Source organism: Micrasema longulum, unplaced genomic scaffold (assembly GCF_059751315.1).
Source record: "Micrasema longulum isolate JH-2025_06_02 unplaced genomic scaffold, ASM5975131v1 h1tg000383l, whole genome shotgun sequence".
In the NCBI taxonomy this organism is placed as follows: domain Eukaryota; kingdom Metazoa; phylum Arthropoda; class Insecta; order Trichoptera; family Brachycentridae; genus Micrasema; species Micrasema longulum.
The window spans coordinates 183,506-198,949 of record NW_028277584.1 but is presented as its reverse complement, the minus strand read 5'-3'; the positions used below and the strand labels follow the sequence as shown (position 1 = coordinate 198,949).

Below are 15,444 nucleotides of genomic sequence, written 5' to 3'. Positions count from 1 at the left end.
TGGTTTAATTATAAGAGTCAATCATCTGACGTTTTCTAAATATAAACTTGGCAGTGGTTTCATTTGTGTCATTACCATACATTCAAAAACTTGCGTTTGGAGTGTGGGTGGCGTTCATTTTATTATTTGGTGACATAACGGAAAGTTTGTCGTGGTTCTCTAGTCAAAATATTGATATTCTTTGTGCGCTATTGTGATTCAAATTGAATTAAATATTGTGTTATGTCCGTTGCATTCCCTCCCCCAGAGTTGGGTACCCAAGTGACTGAAGTGCCAGTAGGAGGAACAGCAGTTCTGCGTTGCAGCAGCAATGATGATCAACACAACTTCATGTTCTGGCAGTTAGGGCAGAATCAAATTATAGGGCCCGGAAACGAATATGATCATTCCAAATTCAAATATGAAGTTCTTTCCGGGAGATTACATATTAAAGTAAGTCTTATTTTGTGTTGTTTCCCCTTTCAACATGAAATTAAGTATAAAATTACTTATAATTATTTTGTAGTATTTATAACCTAAATGCTTAATGTCTGTGTACGGACGAATGAAGAATAAAGCCGTGTTTGTGAAATAGAACCAGAATGCTGAGAGGCAACTACAATCTGAAGTTAACAGAGTTATCTTCGACTGTCTATAAAGTAAAATTGATAAGTATGTACGAAAATGTGTATGAAAATTTGAAGTATCTTTGTCGCTAACCTGGAACTAAACATGTTTAGGAAAAAAAATCTGTGCATATTCCATTTTTCATACAGAAAATCTTATTTTACTTTGTAGATAATATTTAAGATAAATAATTATTATGATAATATCTGTACCTCAGAGGTAGACATATGCAAATCCAGAATTTTGTGAAATGACATTTCAATTTTTGTATCCAATTTATGATCATGTCCATTCGTTTGGAAGAAATGTAAGCCTTATAATGAATGAACCAATGTATCAAGATACTGAAAATACAAATAAATGCTATAAATTATTAGAAATTACTTAGAAAACGTAGATTATTTGGGCTTGATTTGAACATTTAATGTTTGGATTTGCATCCGTCTGCCTCTGGGGTACAGATATTATTATTATATTAATTTTGAGTGAGCAGCTATTTTAACGAAAGTTAGCTCTTGGCGCACTTTAACCTTTTCTAAACAAATCTAGTCCATTTTTTAACCCATTGAGACTAAACATCATCTTGAGAGATCAGCTCTTGTGACAGCTTATTTCGACCATCAACAACCCTATTGCTCGGGAAATGGATTTTGATTGAATCTCGTTTTCTCCAGCTTGAGACTGGCCTTGAAGACGAGCATCTTGTTTAAGCTTGAACATGGGATCCAAATTTGAGCAGCTATAGTGACTGTTGAGTATCTTGTATGTCTCCAAAATAAAACACTTCTATTGGATTTTATTCTACTTTCATTTTTTTTTTTAAATATATATGACGCGTTTAGTCTTGTTAAAAATAAAAGCAGAATTAAATCCAATAAAAGTGTTTTATTTTGGATACCTTACCAAATTCCGAAAGGAAATATATATGTCTGCCTCATAGTGTTGTGGTTGGCACATCCGCCAACCTTGCTTGAGGTCCCAGGTTTGATTCTCAGCAGGATTTAATGTGACATATTTATTTTAACCTCTTCCCTTACCGTGCCAAAAACATCCTCGTGTTATGGTGCTGTGATATGACGCGTTTAGTCTTGTTAAAAATAAAAGCAGAATTAAATCCAATAAAAGTGTTTTATTTTGGATACCTTACCAAATTCCGAAAGGAAATATATATGTCTGCCTCATAGTGTTGTGGTTGGCACATCCGCCAACCTTGCTTGAGGTCCCAGGTTTGATTCTCAGCAGGATTTAATGTGACATATTTATTTTAACCTCTTCCCTTACCGTGCCAAAAACATCCTCGTGTTATGGTGCTGTGTAGTTGATACACATGCAAAAATGAGAGATTTTAAATTGGAAAAATGGAATATTCATAGGCCACTGTTTCAATTATTTATAGTTCAAAAATGTTAACATTGACTCACGCTCGCAGCGCAAGCGAGAGAACCGCCCCTTACAAAGTTCGGAGAGCTACTACTAAAGTCTGGCAGAAGTTCTCTAAAAAATTGTCTCTCGGTCCCAAATATAAGTACCTATAGTATGGAGAGTGAGACATAAATAGTGTGTGAAAGAATTGTATATTCGGTACTTTTTTACTGGAACATGTGACAAATTTGGTAAACTTTATATTGTATAGGTGATTTATCTCAGATTTCTGTTAAAATGCTTTTACTGTGCCCAATAAGTAATTATTATTTAATAAAGCAGTATTTCAATCGTTACGTAAATGTATAGAGTACCAAAAATTTTAGCACAGTATTTATTATATTTATAGATACATTAAAGTTATTAGATCCAATGTGTACTAGCTAGACATCACCGGGAACGGAGGGTTAAATGTGGTTCACTGTAATATTTCACCATCTCTAGATTGGCACCTGAAGTGTGAGACTGGTCACCTTATCTTCATGTAAAATTTGGTTCACCGATGCAGTGTGAAAAGAGAAATGATGATGAATGTTCTGCATAAAATTAATCACCAACCATCAAGTTCTAGTCAGAATTTCTTTTTCCAGGGTGTAACTCCTAGTGAAACTGGTTTTTACCGATGCATATCCAAACACATTGAAAGGGGTAATCTTAATATTGGAGCAGTTGAAATGATAGTCAAAGGAGGAGGTGGAAATATGAAGTTACAAAACCTACGGCAACCAGAAATTGTGGATGACAGTGATTTTGAAATCGTCAAAATCATTTGCATCGTAATATCCCTGATTGTACTTATTACCTGCGCCATTGTCTTCTATAAAATGAAAGCTAATGAAAAAAAGCGAAATGCTAGACTTGTTATGCTTGGTACGTATATATTTTTTTATAAGCAGTAGTAAAATACCTACTATTTCGTAATTACAAGACATTAAGAGTTATCCCTACCTAAAGCACTACATATCATAATATTGCTTGACTGCAGGAGACGGAAAAGATGCAAGTGCTTGCTGTAAATAAATCCCTATGCTTAGTTAAAAAAGTAACAGGCATAATTATACAGTGTTTAAAGTTGCCACTTAAACCAGCCAATAACAGGTCATAAGCCCTGTAAATGCCCAGACTTCCATAATCCCTCCTCAAAAAAGTTTTCCCTCTTCGTTTCAAAAAATTTGGGGGTAAAAATATTTTTGATATATGAAATTTAATTTAAAAAGTAATTATTACAGAAGTGTTTATTTTATTTTATTTACAACAAATATATTATAATCAAAACACTCAACTGCTCACTAGTTTGTCCCCATCTCCAAGTTGCTTCTGCAATTTAGACTTTATTAAACAGGACTCATTTTGACCATATGAGTCTGTCCAACACCGTTTTCTAAGAAAAGTGTCATGGTTGCTCAGATTGCAAAGGGGTAATTTCTATGTTGAAATAGGCTGTCTTCATTAGAAATGGTAGAACGGACATTAACCTTATATGCATTTTCAGAATACTTAATACCATAAGTGTTGTCCAATCTCTGCTGCAATCAATCGCCTTTTATGCTCCCAACTGTGTCACCAGAAATCAAAATTTGCTATTTATCAAATCTTCGAAGAGCAACTTTGGTTTGCATGCCCCAATGTCCAGAATGTGTAAATTAGATGATTCATCGCGCAACTTGGAGTTCTGTACGATAGATCTTTCCACTTGTCATGGATCTCTCCGTCACTAAGTCAGTGTGGGATTAAGAAGGATTAGCACGGCTTAGCTTGAAGCTTATATCAGTAGATTGTTTTTTTTTTAAATATATTACGAACCATAATTTTATTATACTCTATACCATTATTTTACTGTCCTTGTTTGTCTTTGCTACATGTATTTATCTCTATTTGCTCAGTTTCTTGTATTTCATGAGCATACAAGAAAAACTGACCAAGCAAAAATTTTGCAATTTTAAAATTTTATCACAAAGTTTTAGAACTGGGTGTTATCTTTTACTAAAAAAAAGAAACCAAGTCCGCTTATATCTCAAAGATTTTTACAAAATTTATAATTGTTTATTGATCAAGTTAGTCTACGAACATCTGCAACAGGAAATATCGTCAAAATCAAAACATTTCCATACTAACATAATACATTTCTGATGCTTTGTCTATGTAAAGCAAAAGAAACTTAAAATCTAGAGTGTATTAAATAGCAAAACTATTAGTTTGTGACTATGTAAAAACTTCAATCTTGATTTGCCAACAACCAAAAATTGTGACTGTCAATTTTCCTTGTATGCTCATTATATATTTTTTCTGTAATAAAAATGGAAATGTAATAAATACAATTAAAATAAATACAATAAGGGTACACATAATATTATCTGTACTGTATTCTGAAAGTGCATTTTTTTTTATTACCTATTTTATTTGATGGGTATTACTGCATGTAAATTTCTTTAAACTTTATTCCTATTGTGGGTGATACTTACAGTTTCGTATAGTATAAGTATTCTCAATAAATGGATGTTTGTATGATTTTAGCCGAAGATGAAGATGATGATGGAAGCGGTGACGAAATCTACAATCGAACAACTACAAACATTACAAATGAATCAATACCCGGACCGAGCAAAACTCCTGAGGAACACATAACTGGCATTGACAACAGGGGACTTGACACTGATTTCAATTCTGTTTTTGAGCAAATTTCTATAAATGTTGCCAATAGGAACCTCATATAACAATAGTGCGTACAATTGTAGATTTTTCAGCACAATTTATCCAGATTATGAACAATGTGTTTGATGAGAGTGTTATAAAATGAAAGCTTTTGTGATAATAATTTTCTATTGCCATTTACAATGTACAGAAAAGAAAAACATCATTATTATGATTTTCATTGGATGTATTACTGTAAATATTTATGAATATGCTTACTAAAATAAAATATATGACGTATGAAATTATTTTTCAATGTATTTTAACTGGAATAAAATTCAAACAAAATATTTAATTTTTATTATCATTCAAATTTACTATTTTTGTTTAAAATCTGTACTCGTGGTAAAACATCACCTGTAAATTCCAATACATACTACAAAAGATTAAATAAATAATATATTACATTCCCCCGTCCGTACTATTATGAAAAGGCATTGAAAGTTTATATAGTCAACTCAAATTTTCATTTGAATTAAAAAATATTGTATGTTTTAAACTTGAGCCACCTTCAGAATATACATTATAAATACCTTTGAAACTTTAATACTGAACACTGAACTTTTGTTTAATACTGAACACTACATTATTAGCAGGTGTATTTTAGGTACCTACTTGTAATTTAGTATAAGCTTTGGTAAGATTAAAAATATTTCTTCTTTTCCACATCCGCTCCTAAGAACATGTGGGCATAACCAGATGCCTCCAGGAGACGCTATCATTAGACAGTACTCTCATCTCTTCCCGCGTCCTTTAGTTCCGGAAAATAAAGCCAAAAGCTCGTCATCAAAATATTTGCTATTGGTTTATTTTTAAGGCTTGACCAAGGAACATATGTGTTTTGGAACTGGTCGACACATTAAAATTATTTTAGTGATTTTACACAAAATAAATATGCTGTTAAATAATTAAATTTCAGTATAGGAAGTCAAATATACTAATAAATTTATTTTCTCTTAGTACTGGAGACTGATCTCATCGATTGAATTATAACACTTTTGTACTGGTATTTTTTTTTACTTTAAGTGAAAAGGGATACAAGGAATAAAAAATACAGTACTTTTATCTCTCTTTATTTTAAATAAATAAATTTTACACTAATTTTGACTCATCTAAATCGAGACTCTCTGATAATTGATTATCTTCTATTGGATTCCCAGAGAAGTGTAATAAACCGGTTTCATTCATGGAAATGTATTGACTTTGATCACTGTGTTGAGTCGAGGAATGTGACTGCTGTGTCGTGTCTAATGTCTCATCATCATCTTCTTCCCCGTCAGCTTCCATTTCAAATAGTCGAACTTTCCGACAGGTTTTAGACAAAACAACCGCAACCTTACGGCTTCCCGAAACAGCTAATTTAATAACAGATAGCTTGTCGAGAATATTACAAGATCCCTTTTCCAAAATACTTAAGGCGTTAATCTTAATGTTTTTGAATGTATCGATTGCTTGTCCTTTTTCATGCACAGTTATTTCTGTTGAGTGCTTTTTGCAAAGTTCTACAGGAAACTGCACAAAGGCAGAAACTTCAACGTCATTTGGTTTCTCTAACAGAACAGATATAATTTCTGTCGAATAGAATTGAACGTCAACAACACTTAGATAATTCCCCAACAAACTGTCCAACTTACTGTCATTCAAGTTACCCGAGGCGTGAAAGTATAAATAAGTGCACTTAGTCAACAAAACATCATTACGGAACAATATCTCCATGAAATAAAAACCTTTTTCATTTGAACTTGGGTCAGTAAAGACTACCAATACTGAGTTGTCTTTGGTGTCATTAATTTGTGATAATCTTAAATTACTTGGATAGGTTTGCTCAGGATTAAAATTTGTGGGAACGCAGTTAATAGCGTCAAATAACTTAAAATGAGCCGTTAACGATTTTTCAGAATGGTTGAACATTTGCTGAATTGCATTTTTTAAATGATTTTGTTGCTGAACTAATGAAAACTTTTTGAAATTTTGTATTATACACGGATTATTGAGTAAACAAGGATTTTCACTTAAAAACTTTGTCCATGGATTGTTATCATCATCCGGAGTAATTGTTAATTCCTTGTCTACTAAATACTGACCGAGTCTTTCTAAACTGAATTTTCCCGTTTTCTTTTCTCCGCCATCAGTACTTCCATCCTTTGTTTTTTCTACCCCCACTTTATCAAAGTTTTGTAGAAACTCGGCAATATAAGTTAAATCTTGTTGATTGATTTTACTTATATCACTCGGAACATGCTCATCCATTAATCGTACGATTACGACAAAAAGCCAACGAAAGAATGCTTTATAATTCTTCATGGAATGTTCAATTACTTGTTGAAGTTCCAAACACTTATTGATAAAAGCACTGCTTGACATAATTGCCTGGTTGACCACTTCTTCATCTAACCCAAGAATCTGAAGAAAAAAAAACAAAGTTAAAATGAAAATAGGTATATTGATAAATTTAAAATAAATATTTTTAATAAGCTAAATCACCAAAAGCATGTTCGCATCCAAATATTATACCTGATATCTGTGTGGTATACGAGCGAGTCCTCGTAATTCTGTCAGGTGATACGATAGATTCTGACATACTGTATTTAATTGCTTCAGAACTAATTTCTGAATAGTAGAGTAACTAGATTCTATTGAGCTGCCAAACTTTTTAAGACCTTTGGCAGTAAGATCTTGAAGAAGAAACAGTTCGAGTTCTGCAGATGGAACCCCTAAAACCAAATATAGGTAATCAAAATGAGTAGGCATATAATTACAGCAATATAAAATAATTAAAATAACTATAAACCAACCTAATATAAGCAAATCCAAAAAATCTGCTGAAACACCACCTTCAGCGACATTACACGCATACTTTTCAAGTTTGGAATCCATTTCTAGAAGAATCTGTTCCCAAGCTTCTGTTATGGAAGTTACCGTTGAGTCAATATAACTTATCAGTCCAGTAATGTGAACATGTTTGGTGGCTAAACCGTGTAGCTCCTCGGAATAAGCAGCCAGCACTTCAGTATTCAGCAAGACTAGCATCAGTTTATCGTCTTTGTTGTTTCCGAGAAAAACTTGCATCGTTGTAAAGTCACGAGACAATTGAGCATCTATGATTATTATATCATCCGAATTCACATAATTTTTCATATCCAAAATGCCACAAGGAAATTGACCAAAGATATTCAAATGAATTTCTCCATTTTTATATCCAACCAACAAGATATTTAGCTCATCTTGCTCTTTACATCTTTTGGTTTCTGTGGCGTTCTTCTCGTTCTTTTTATAGTTGGAATTCAACGCGGGCAGGATGGGTATGTACGTATTGACATTATTCTGAAAAATATATTTGAGGAGTGAATCATGCCAAATATATATTAAGTTTTTTGTTTTAAAATGTATTCATTTAAGACGAATATATATTTTGAAAAAGTTAAATGTTTCTCTCAGCATGGTACACACATCCCGAGAGAACATTATTCTAGAAATAAATGTAAAACAACAAATAGCTAAAATGCTATTTTGAACTGATTGGTATGAAAAAACCTGTGAATCAAATTGAATATCTAAATGAGGAAGTTCAGCAATTTTTTTTTTATTTGTCAATAGACTACCAAACTAAGACATTTTTATTATTTCAAATATCGTATTATCATCGCTATAATTTTTTAATGTTACATAATTTTTTAATTACTCCGCGCATGACATCACTAGTTCTCTTCAGTGACTTGTCCTGATTGGTGGGGTGGCTTCTTGTTCATTTTTATGAAAATTATTGTCATATATTTTAGAGAACCTTCGCCATTCAATTAAATACTTTAATTTTTACCGCGTGTAAAAAAACATTTATTATATACCAATTTCCCACAGCACTGAACGTCCTCATGTTGCAAGAACGCAAACCAAAAACAATCCATTCATATTCACTGTCGATTAAAATTTATGTTTATGTAATAATTGTTATTTTTGTATTCTTCAATAATATGTATGCTTCCACTTTCCGTTACGTTATATCCCAACTCAACACAGGGCTCATGGCCTCATGAAATTAGGGATAGGTATGTTATTGGTATAGGTAGGTATCTGTACGAATAAAGAAATAAATATATTCAACCAACAATAATAACTTGTACCCAATGAACAACTTGACAAATAAAGGATGAATGGGATCATTTTATAATAAAACCATTTATTACAAAAAAGTAAATACATACTACTTATCGTTTCCAAATGATTATTAATATATACTCACAAAGTTCCCGTAAGCGAGGTGAGTTTTCTTAGTTATAGATTTTTGCTTCCATGAAAGACAGGTGACTTCACCTAAAGATGCATTTGCCGTTTCAACTTTATTCATATAAAGGATTTCTTTATCTTCTACGTCAACTAAACAAATCCTACCACAGCTGTATCCGATTGCCAAAACCTGGAACATGTAATATCATAAAAAAAAACTATAATTCAAGAACTTTACAAACTGGAAAGAAGAAGCAGACAGCTAAAAAATATTTCTGGACAGATAAACACTGGTGTGCAAATGATTATTTTATTTATATAAAATACAAAACATAAAAATGTAGACCGAAGATATTTACAGATAGATTAAACATTAGTAGGCTGTAATGGCTTTAAAAGGATAGTCATTTCTTTGTTTTCGTCGACCGGTTTCGAGGTTACTACCATGAGTTATTTCCTCTAATTAGTAACAGATGATGACATCAGGATCAATTGACTTACTTCTGAATTAAAAATAAAAATCATTTACTTAGAGAATATGTTAAATTTAACTATATGAAGGTCGGATAGGATATTTTGGTTGTGGCCAGTATAAGCTTCTCCTCTTTTACTCTAATGTTGAGGAAACCATAGAAAACATGCCAGGAGAAGGCAGACTGTTATCGTTCGTCAACAGACCCTCGTGTGCAGACACCATGTGTGCAGATAGGGGGACGATAATAAAGATGTTTTATTCATGGTAAAATGGCTAGCGCATTCGTCTTCTATGGAAGATGTCTCGGGTTCGATTTATGACATGGTCGAAATGAAATATTGAAAGGTGTTTTTACACTAGAATATTTCAGTCCCTGAAGTGGCACCTGAGGCGTAAAACTGGTCATCTTACCTTCATGTAAAATTACCAACATACGCTGCGGTTGGAGTACCAATGCAGCGAAGTCCACCATTAGGCGCGGAAAGGGAAATGATGGTGAAATATCAAATGAGTCAATATTAGGGTTGCCATATTTTGCTTGGGTCTGATCGGGACGTTCTGGAATACGGATATGTTGTAACAAAAAGGAGCAATTTTATAACGAATTTTCAGAAATATAATAGAAATGTTTGCTTTTCACTGAGCTTCAAAGATATAACTGTTTCCATTATGGTTTTATGAGCAGGAATGGAACTAAAATACTCGCTCAATTTCAAAAATTTACAAGAAAAAACATTTTTCTTTCACAGAACTTATCAACTTCCACTATATCGAGGCAAGATCAGCTTCTATAAAGTTCTTAAGATATATTAATTGCTGAAACCATTTGCAACTTTATTTTCATATTCATTGTCCGTACGGCTGTGATTTTTGTTGATTAACAGCGTTGTACTGTGTAAGTTTAAATCGGGACATTATAGGTTTCACCGGGACGTTGGGACAGAGGGTTCAATAACGGTGACAGTCCCGATATATCGGGACGGATGGCAACCCTAGTCAATATTACAAAATCTTTTGTACCTTTCCATCAGGTCTCCAAGATATTCCTTTAACAAGACTGGTTTCCATAGGTGGAGCTAAACTCCATACTTTATGCCAATTTAACCTGTGCAACTGTACTTCACCTGAAATTGAGAGGAACAGTTAAAAAAAACCAGCACAAAAAATGTACATAAAGAGAATAATTTGTCAAGCTTCCATCGGCATAAAATGTCACCAATGTAACGTATTTTTATCGTTGGATGAAGTATAATCTTTAAAATGTTCTTTGCCCCTTTTTAAATTGCGATACCACCTGTTGTTTTTTTATTCAAATTCGAGTTAACCAGTTAGATAAGTGAAATATTGCAAGTATAACCAACCTTTTGAATTGCTCAATGCTAGAAGATCTAAACACCCGCACCATACCATAATCTCTACTGGAGTTGGTACATGTTTATCTTTTTCGATTTGACGCATAACATTCGACGACATCGCGTGTTTTTAATAAGTAGTGTGCTCTTGATGAAAGTTAAACTTATTAAACTGTGTTTTTAAAATACAATGAAGTTATGAGATTCAGATACACCGTATTTCTAAAGAAAATATTAAGCTGTTTGAAAATACCATCATCAATGAATCAATACTTATACTTCTTTTTATAAAAAGAAGCGGCTTTTCGACATATTCCGCTGATTCAAAAATGACATTTATATTAAGAGCTGCCAGTGTGTAAAAATATTAAAAGAAAATTAAGTAAGGTACGTTATAATGTTACTAGGATAACTCGTAAAATGTGACATGTTTGATATACGACATATAAATACATGGTTTTGATATTATTCGTGAATTTATTATTGTTATTTGCACCACAACAGATCAGTAGGCCTAACTACAGAACATCCTCTCGGGGCTTGAGAAAAATTATATTTGATTGATGTGTTCTCACAGAGAATCGAACCCGGAACTTTCGTGCATGATTCAACAATTAACTATTTAATAATCGCTGTGGCGTTGTGTTTAGTGAGGCTTTTTTTGTACGAAACAGTATGATTTGACAGTCTGCAACATTTTTTATTAAAAACAAGCAATTAGCTTCCTCTTAGTCTCGGTTCCAATTCATAAAATCTTTATGACTCTTTAAAAACTAAATACCTACGATTGAAAATTAAAAATATTTACATTTTATGTCTCACCGACTTTGTGCATTTAAAATTATTTATTAGCTATGACAAATTACTATTATTATGGAAAAATCTTATAACAAATTAAATCGGGGAAAAAACACCAAAACCACTTTTTTATAGAAATAATTTAATTTTATTCCAAGTCGTGGACTTAATAAAAATAAGGCAATAATAGGAAAATGTCACTTTTTTACAATTTTATAGTAATAGGTAAGGGTCTATGAAATACTCTCGAGTAAAAAAATATTTTTTATGCTCCATAAAAAATATTTTTTAAGTTATAATTTTGAATTCCTGCGAAAATAATCATTGCATTGGCCACGCCCCTTATACGTCACGGTTAATTTTTAACTTTGTTTGTAGCTGTTTAATTTTTTATTGAACATGGTCACGAATCTTGACGTCACAATTATCAACGCCAAACATGTCGCGTTTTTCTATGGAAATATTTTTTTATAATTTCTTATTTAAAGTTATGTTTCAAAACATTTTTATCCACAATATCCATATTGATTTCGAAAATACAACTATTATTTTTTAATCCATTCCATATATTTTCATCGGTATTTGAATTATGTGATATTTCCCTATCAAACTATTTAAAATACTCCCAAGTGGTGCACGGCGATTACGATATTTACAATAATGTAATATTTGAAAGAAAACTTTTATAAAATAGGTATCCTACTCATATTTTAAAATAAGCAGAGAGGAAAAGTAATGTTATAGGACTATCGCGCCGTACCACATAAACGAATTAGTTAGGTATGTATATTTTCTTCACGTTTAGCTAAAACTCTAATCTCCAAAAAAAAAAACTACAGGAGGGTAAAAAAACAGTATAATTTCAACAAATTATTTTTGGAGATTGGAGTTTTGCAACTTAGTCAGGCGATTTGCAAGCCTATTTTATTTTTTAAATGTTTTAAATACCAACCTACGTACTTACATAATAGCTTTATACCCAATAATTAGACATAGAATTTAGCGCAATTTCAAAATGCTAAAATATGCATAATGAAACGCCAAAATATACGAAATCAAATAATTTATATTTTTTTTATTAAAGAAGGAAAAAACATGAACAGAAAATATAAAAGGAAAAATAATGAAACCCACTAAACCGCAAAACCGGCTTGTCAGCAGGTTTCTTATATTTCCTTTACAAAGAGAAACGTTAGAGAAATTATATATATTTTTTAAAATAAAAATACAAATGTATATAATCTGATGTCTAATAATAATATACCCAATATCCACCTTAAAGTCATTTAAGGTACGAATACTTAAAATATTTTCTCCCCCTACATTGGTTTTATATACTCTGAGGGTTTTTACATGTTCAGCAACTTCGCAATTTAAAAAATGTATTTTTTGCGGCCGTTTAACTATTCGAACCAGGTTGTGAATTTGGTACTGTCACTGACTTACAGATCGTGGGTACGAGGTTCGAAAGATACAACTTAAATCCTATTTTCCGGAAAGTTTTTATGATTTTTTTTTTGCCTTGTTCTAATTTTTCATTTGGTTTACAAAAATACTCAAATTGTTTGTCCCTTTGTCGTCATAATATGAATGATATGAAAATTTTATTTGATTTTGTAGACAAAATCGAAGATAAATGATAACTTCCCATTGTATCGCGGCCCTGGCAAGGTGGACGTAAAATATCAATTTAAATGGTGTTTTGAGCTGCAGTATTTCATAAGACTGATCACTTTCAATTCGTGCAACGATGATCGAACTACGCTCAATTTGGTTTACTGATGCAGTGCCCTATGCACCACTGGGTGAGGAAAGGGACATTATGATGACGATAATATGAAATACAAATAAATAAATAAATCGTTAAAACGAAAATATTCATCATTTAAAAAAATATGAAGGTAGGAATATTTATGTTGTATGGGTAAATTATGCTATCTGGTTCGTAATAAAAACTTGCCATTAAACGCATTGAGTTGGAAAATATGTTGTGAAAAAAGAAATTTGCAAATTATCTATTTCAGTTCAGTCAGAAGATTTACGCATAACTAAATCAATGAGGTGTAAAAAGTTTTCATCATTCAACCACTTTTGATGTAACTTTGTATTTCTACCTAATGTTGATTACATCATGTGCTAACTGAAATTATTTACTTACAGCGCTTTTTCTTTTATTGTCGTCACGTAGGTTTTTATATTTCAGAATAGATCAATTAATAAACTCGTTAAATAATAAAAAGCGAATAATGTCAGACTGCTTCAGTGGTTTTATGCCTCTTAGTAATGCAAACGAATTCAAATAAATGTAAATTGTTTTGAAGTATACTATTTTTCAATCGCAGTGGTATAATCTCTGGGGCCTATGAAAATTGGAAATATTAAATTATATAATCACTTTGCGTCGTTTCCTCTTAGTACAGGAAAGTAGAAGATAAGTACTATTATTTTTTTATTACAGTTGCAAGTTATTTGTACCATGCTTTTGTTTTATGCAAGGTTTTATCGAATATAATTATCATGAAATTGTATTCAATAAACTTTCTTCCCCCGAAGATAACAATAAAAAAAATAAAAACGAAATCAGAATTATTAAAATGACAATTGATCAAAGAATCAAATTCAATGTTGCTAATGAAATAAACTAAATTATTAAAGGAATAGTTCCGAGATATTTTCAAAATAAACTAAAAAATAATGAGTTCTTTCATAACTATGCTACAAGAGGATCTAAAAATATAAGACTGGAAAAGAAATCAAAAGCAATGTCCCAGAACTGCCTTATGTACAAGGGAATAAAACTATTTGAGGAAATGCCAGAAAGCATAAAAAATGAAATAAATGTAAATATATTTAAAATTAAATGTAAAAAGTATATATGTGAAAAATATTAGGTAGTATATGGTGTAAATAGTGAATATAATTAATGAAAATGTACATATGAAAAAAGTTAATATTATAAATTAGGATATTGAGTGTATAATAGTGATAAATAATGTTAGAATAAGTATAGATGTAAATATTGTGTTGTAAATTTATATTAGATTAAGTTAATCGTAGAACTAAATAAAAAATAAAAAAAATAGTAGATTGAAATACGAGTATTACATTAACAAAAAATGAATATTTGTTTCAAATATTTTTTTATTCAGTTAAACAAAAATAAGTAAACAATATTACTACTAAATACAATGTTTATTTACATTCAATACTTATATTTACAATAACGTTTCCCATTGCGTAAAAGAAAAAACAAGTCTTGTGTACGTAATAGGGAGTGACTTAGAGTGATGTAACATTTTTAGGATAACATATAAATTGCAAAAAAAATGTGTTTTTAATCAGTGCTACACAAAAAAAATTACAAATATGGCTTTTCACTTCTTTCTCAAATATTTTATATTCCTGAATGCACTTTTTATTTTCATTGTTCGTTTCATTAAAGATAAATATTCCTCTGTAAGTATAATGATGTAGTTGATTTTAATTTTGAAATTAAGATTTTACCACTTGTTCTAGGTCGCGTACTTACGATTTGTGACATAGAAACATTACTATTTATATTGTCTTTATGGATTTGAGCCAAACAATTCTTTTCATATAACGATTTTATATATAAGACCCCAATTGGTGTCGTCACATTAAAAAAATATAAATCTTTAAATAAATCACTCTCTAGGGGGTAGAGAAGATTCAGAATACCACCACTGGAGATCTAATTACAATACAGAACACCCAGGCTTGAGGAAAATCCCATATGTTCTCGTCGGGAATCAAACCCGGTACCTTCGGGGCGTGAGTCAAGCGTCTTGTCTACTACACTACGGAGGCCGCTGTATGTAGGTTCGCCGCACGTAGGTAGGTACCTAATCTATAACG

At 31.5% G+C, this 15,444-nt stretch overlaps 2 protein-coding genes across 2 annotated transcripts; one reads left to right on the top strand and one right to left on the bottom strand.

Annotated features, from left to right (window-relative positions):
• Nucleotides 1–29: 29 nt before the first annotated feature.
• On the top strand, nt 30–5,007 carry LOC148282010 (uncharacterized). Its single transcript, XM_088225712.1, has 3 exons — nt 30–432; nt 2,619–2,898; nt 4,543–5,007. Exons 1-3 carry the CDS (start codon nt 223–225, stop codon nt 4,740–4,742), a joined length of 690 nt encoding a protein of 229 aa, XP_088081838.1. The 5' UTR covers nt 30–222; the 3' UTR covers nt 4,743–5,007.
• A 769-nt stretch (nt 5,008–5,776) lies between these two features.
• On the bottom strand, nt 5,777–11,113 carry APC4 (anaphase-promoting complex subunit 4). The gene is made up of 6 exons (XM_088225710.1): nt 10,780–11,113; nt 10,439–10,542; nt 8,960–9,133; nt 7,515–8,043; nt 7,234–7,433; nt 5,777–7,122 (listed from the first exon to the last, which is right to left on the bottom strand). The coding sequence occupies exons 1-6, from the start codon at nt 10,889–10,891 to the stop codon at nt 5,812–5,814; spliced, it is 2,430 nt and encodes an 809-aa protein (XP_088081836.1). The 5' UTR covers nt 10,892–11,113; the 3' UTR covers nt 5,777–5,811.
• Between the last annotated feature and the right edge of the window lie 4,331 nt (nt 11,114–15,444).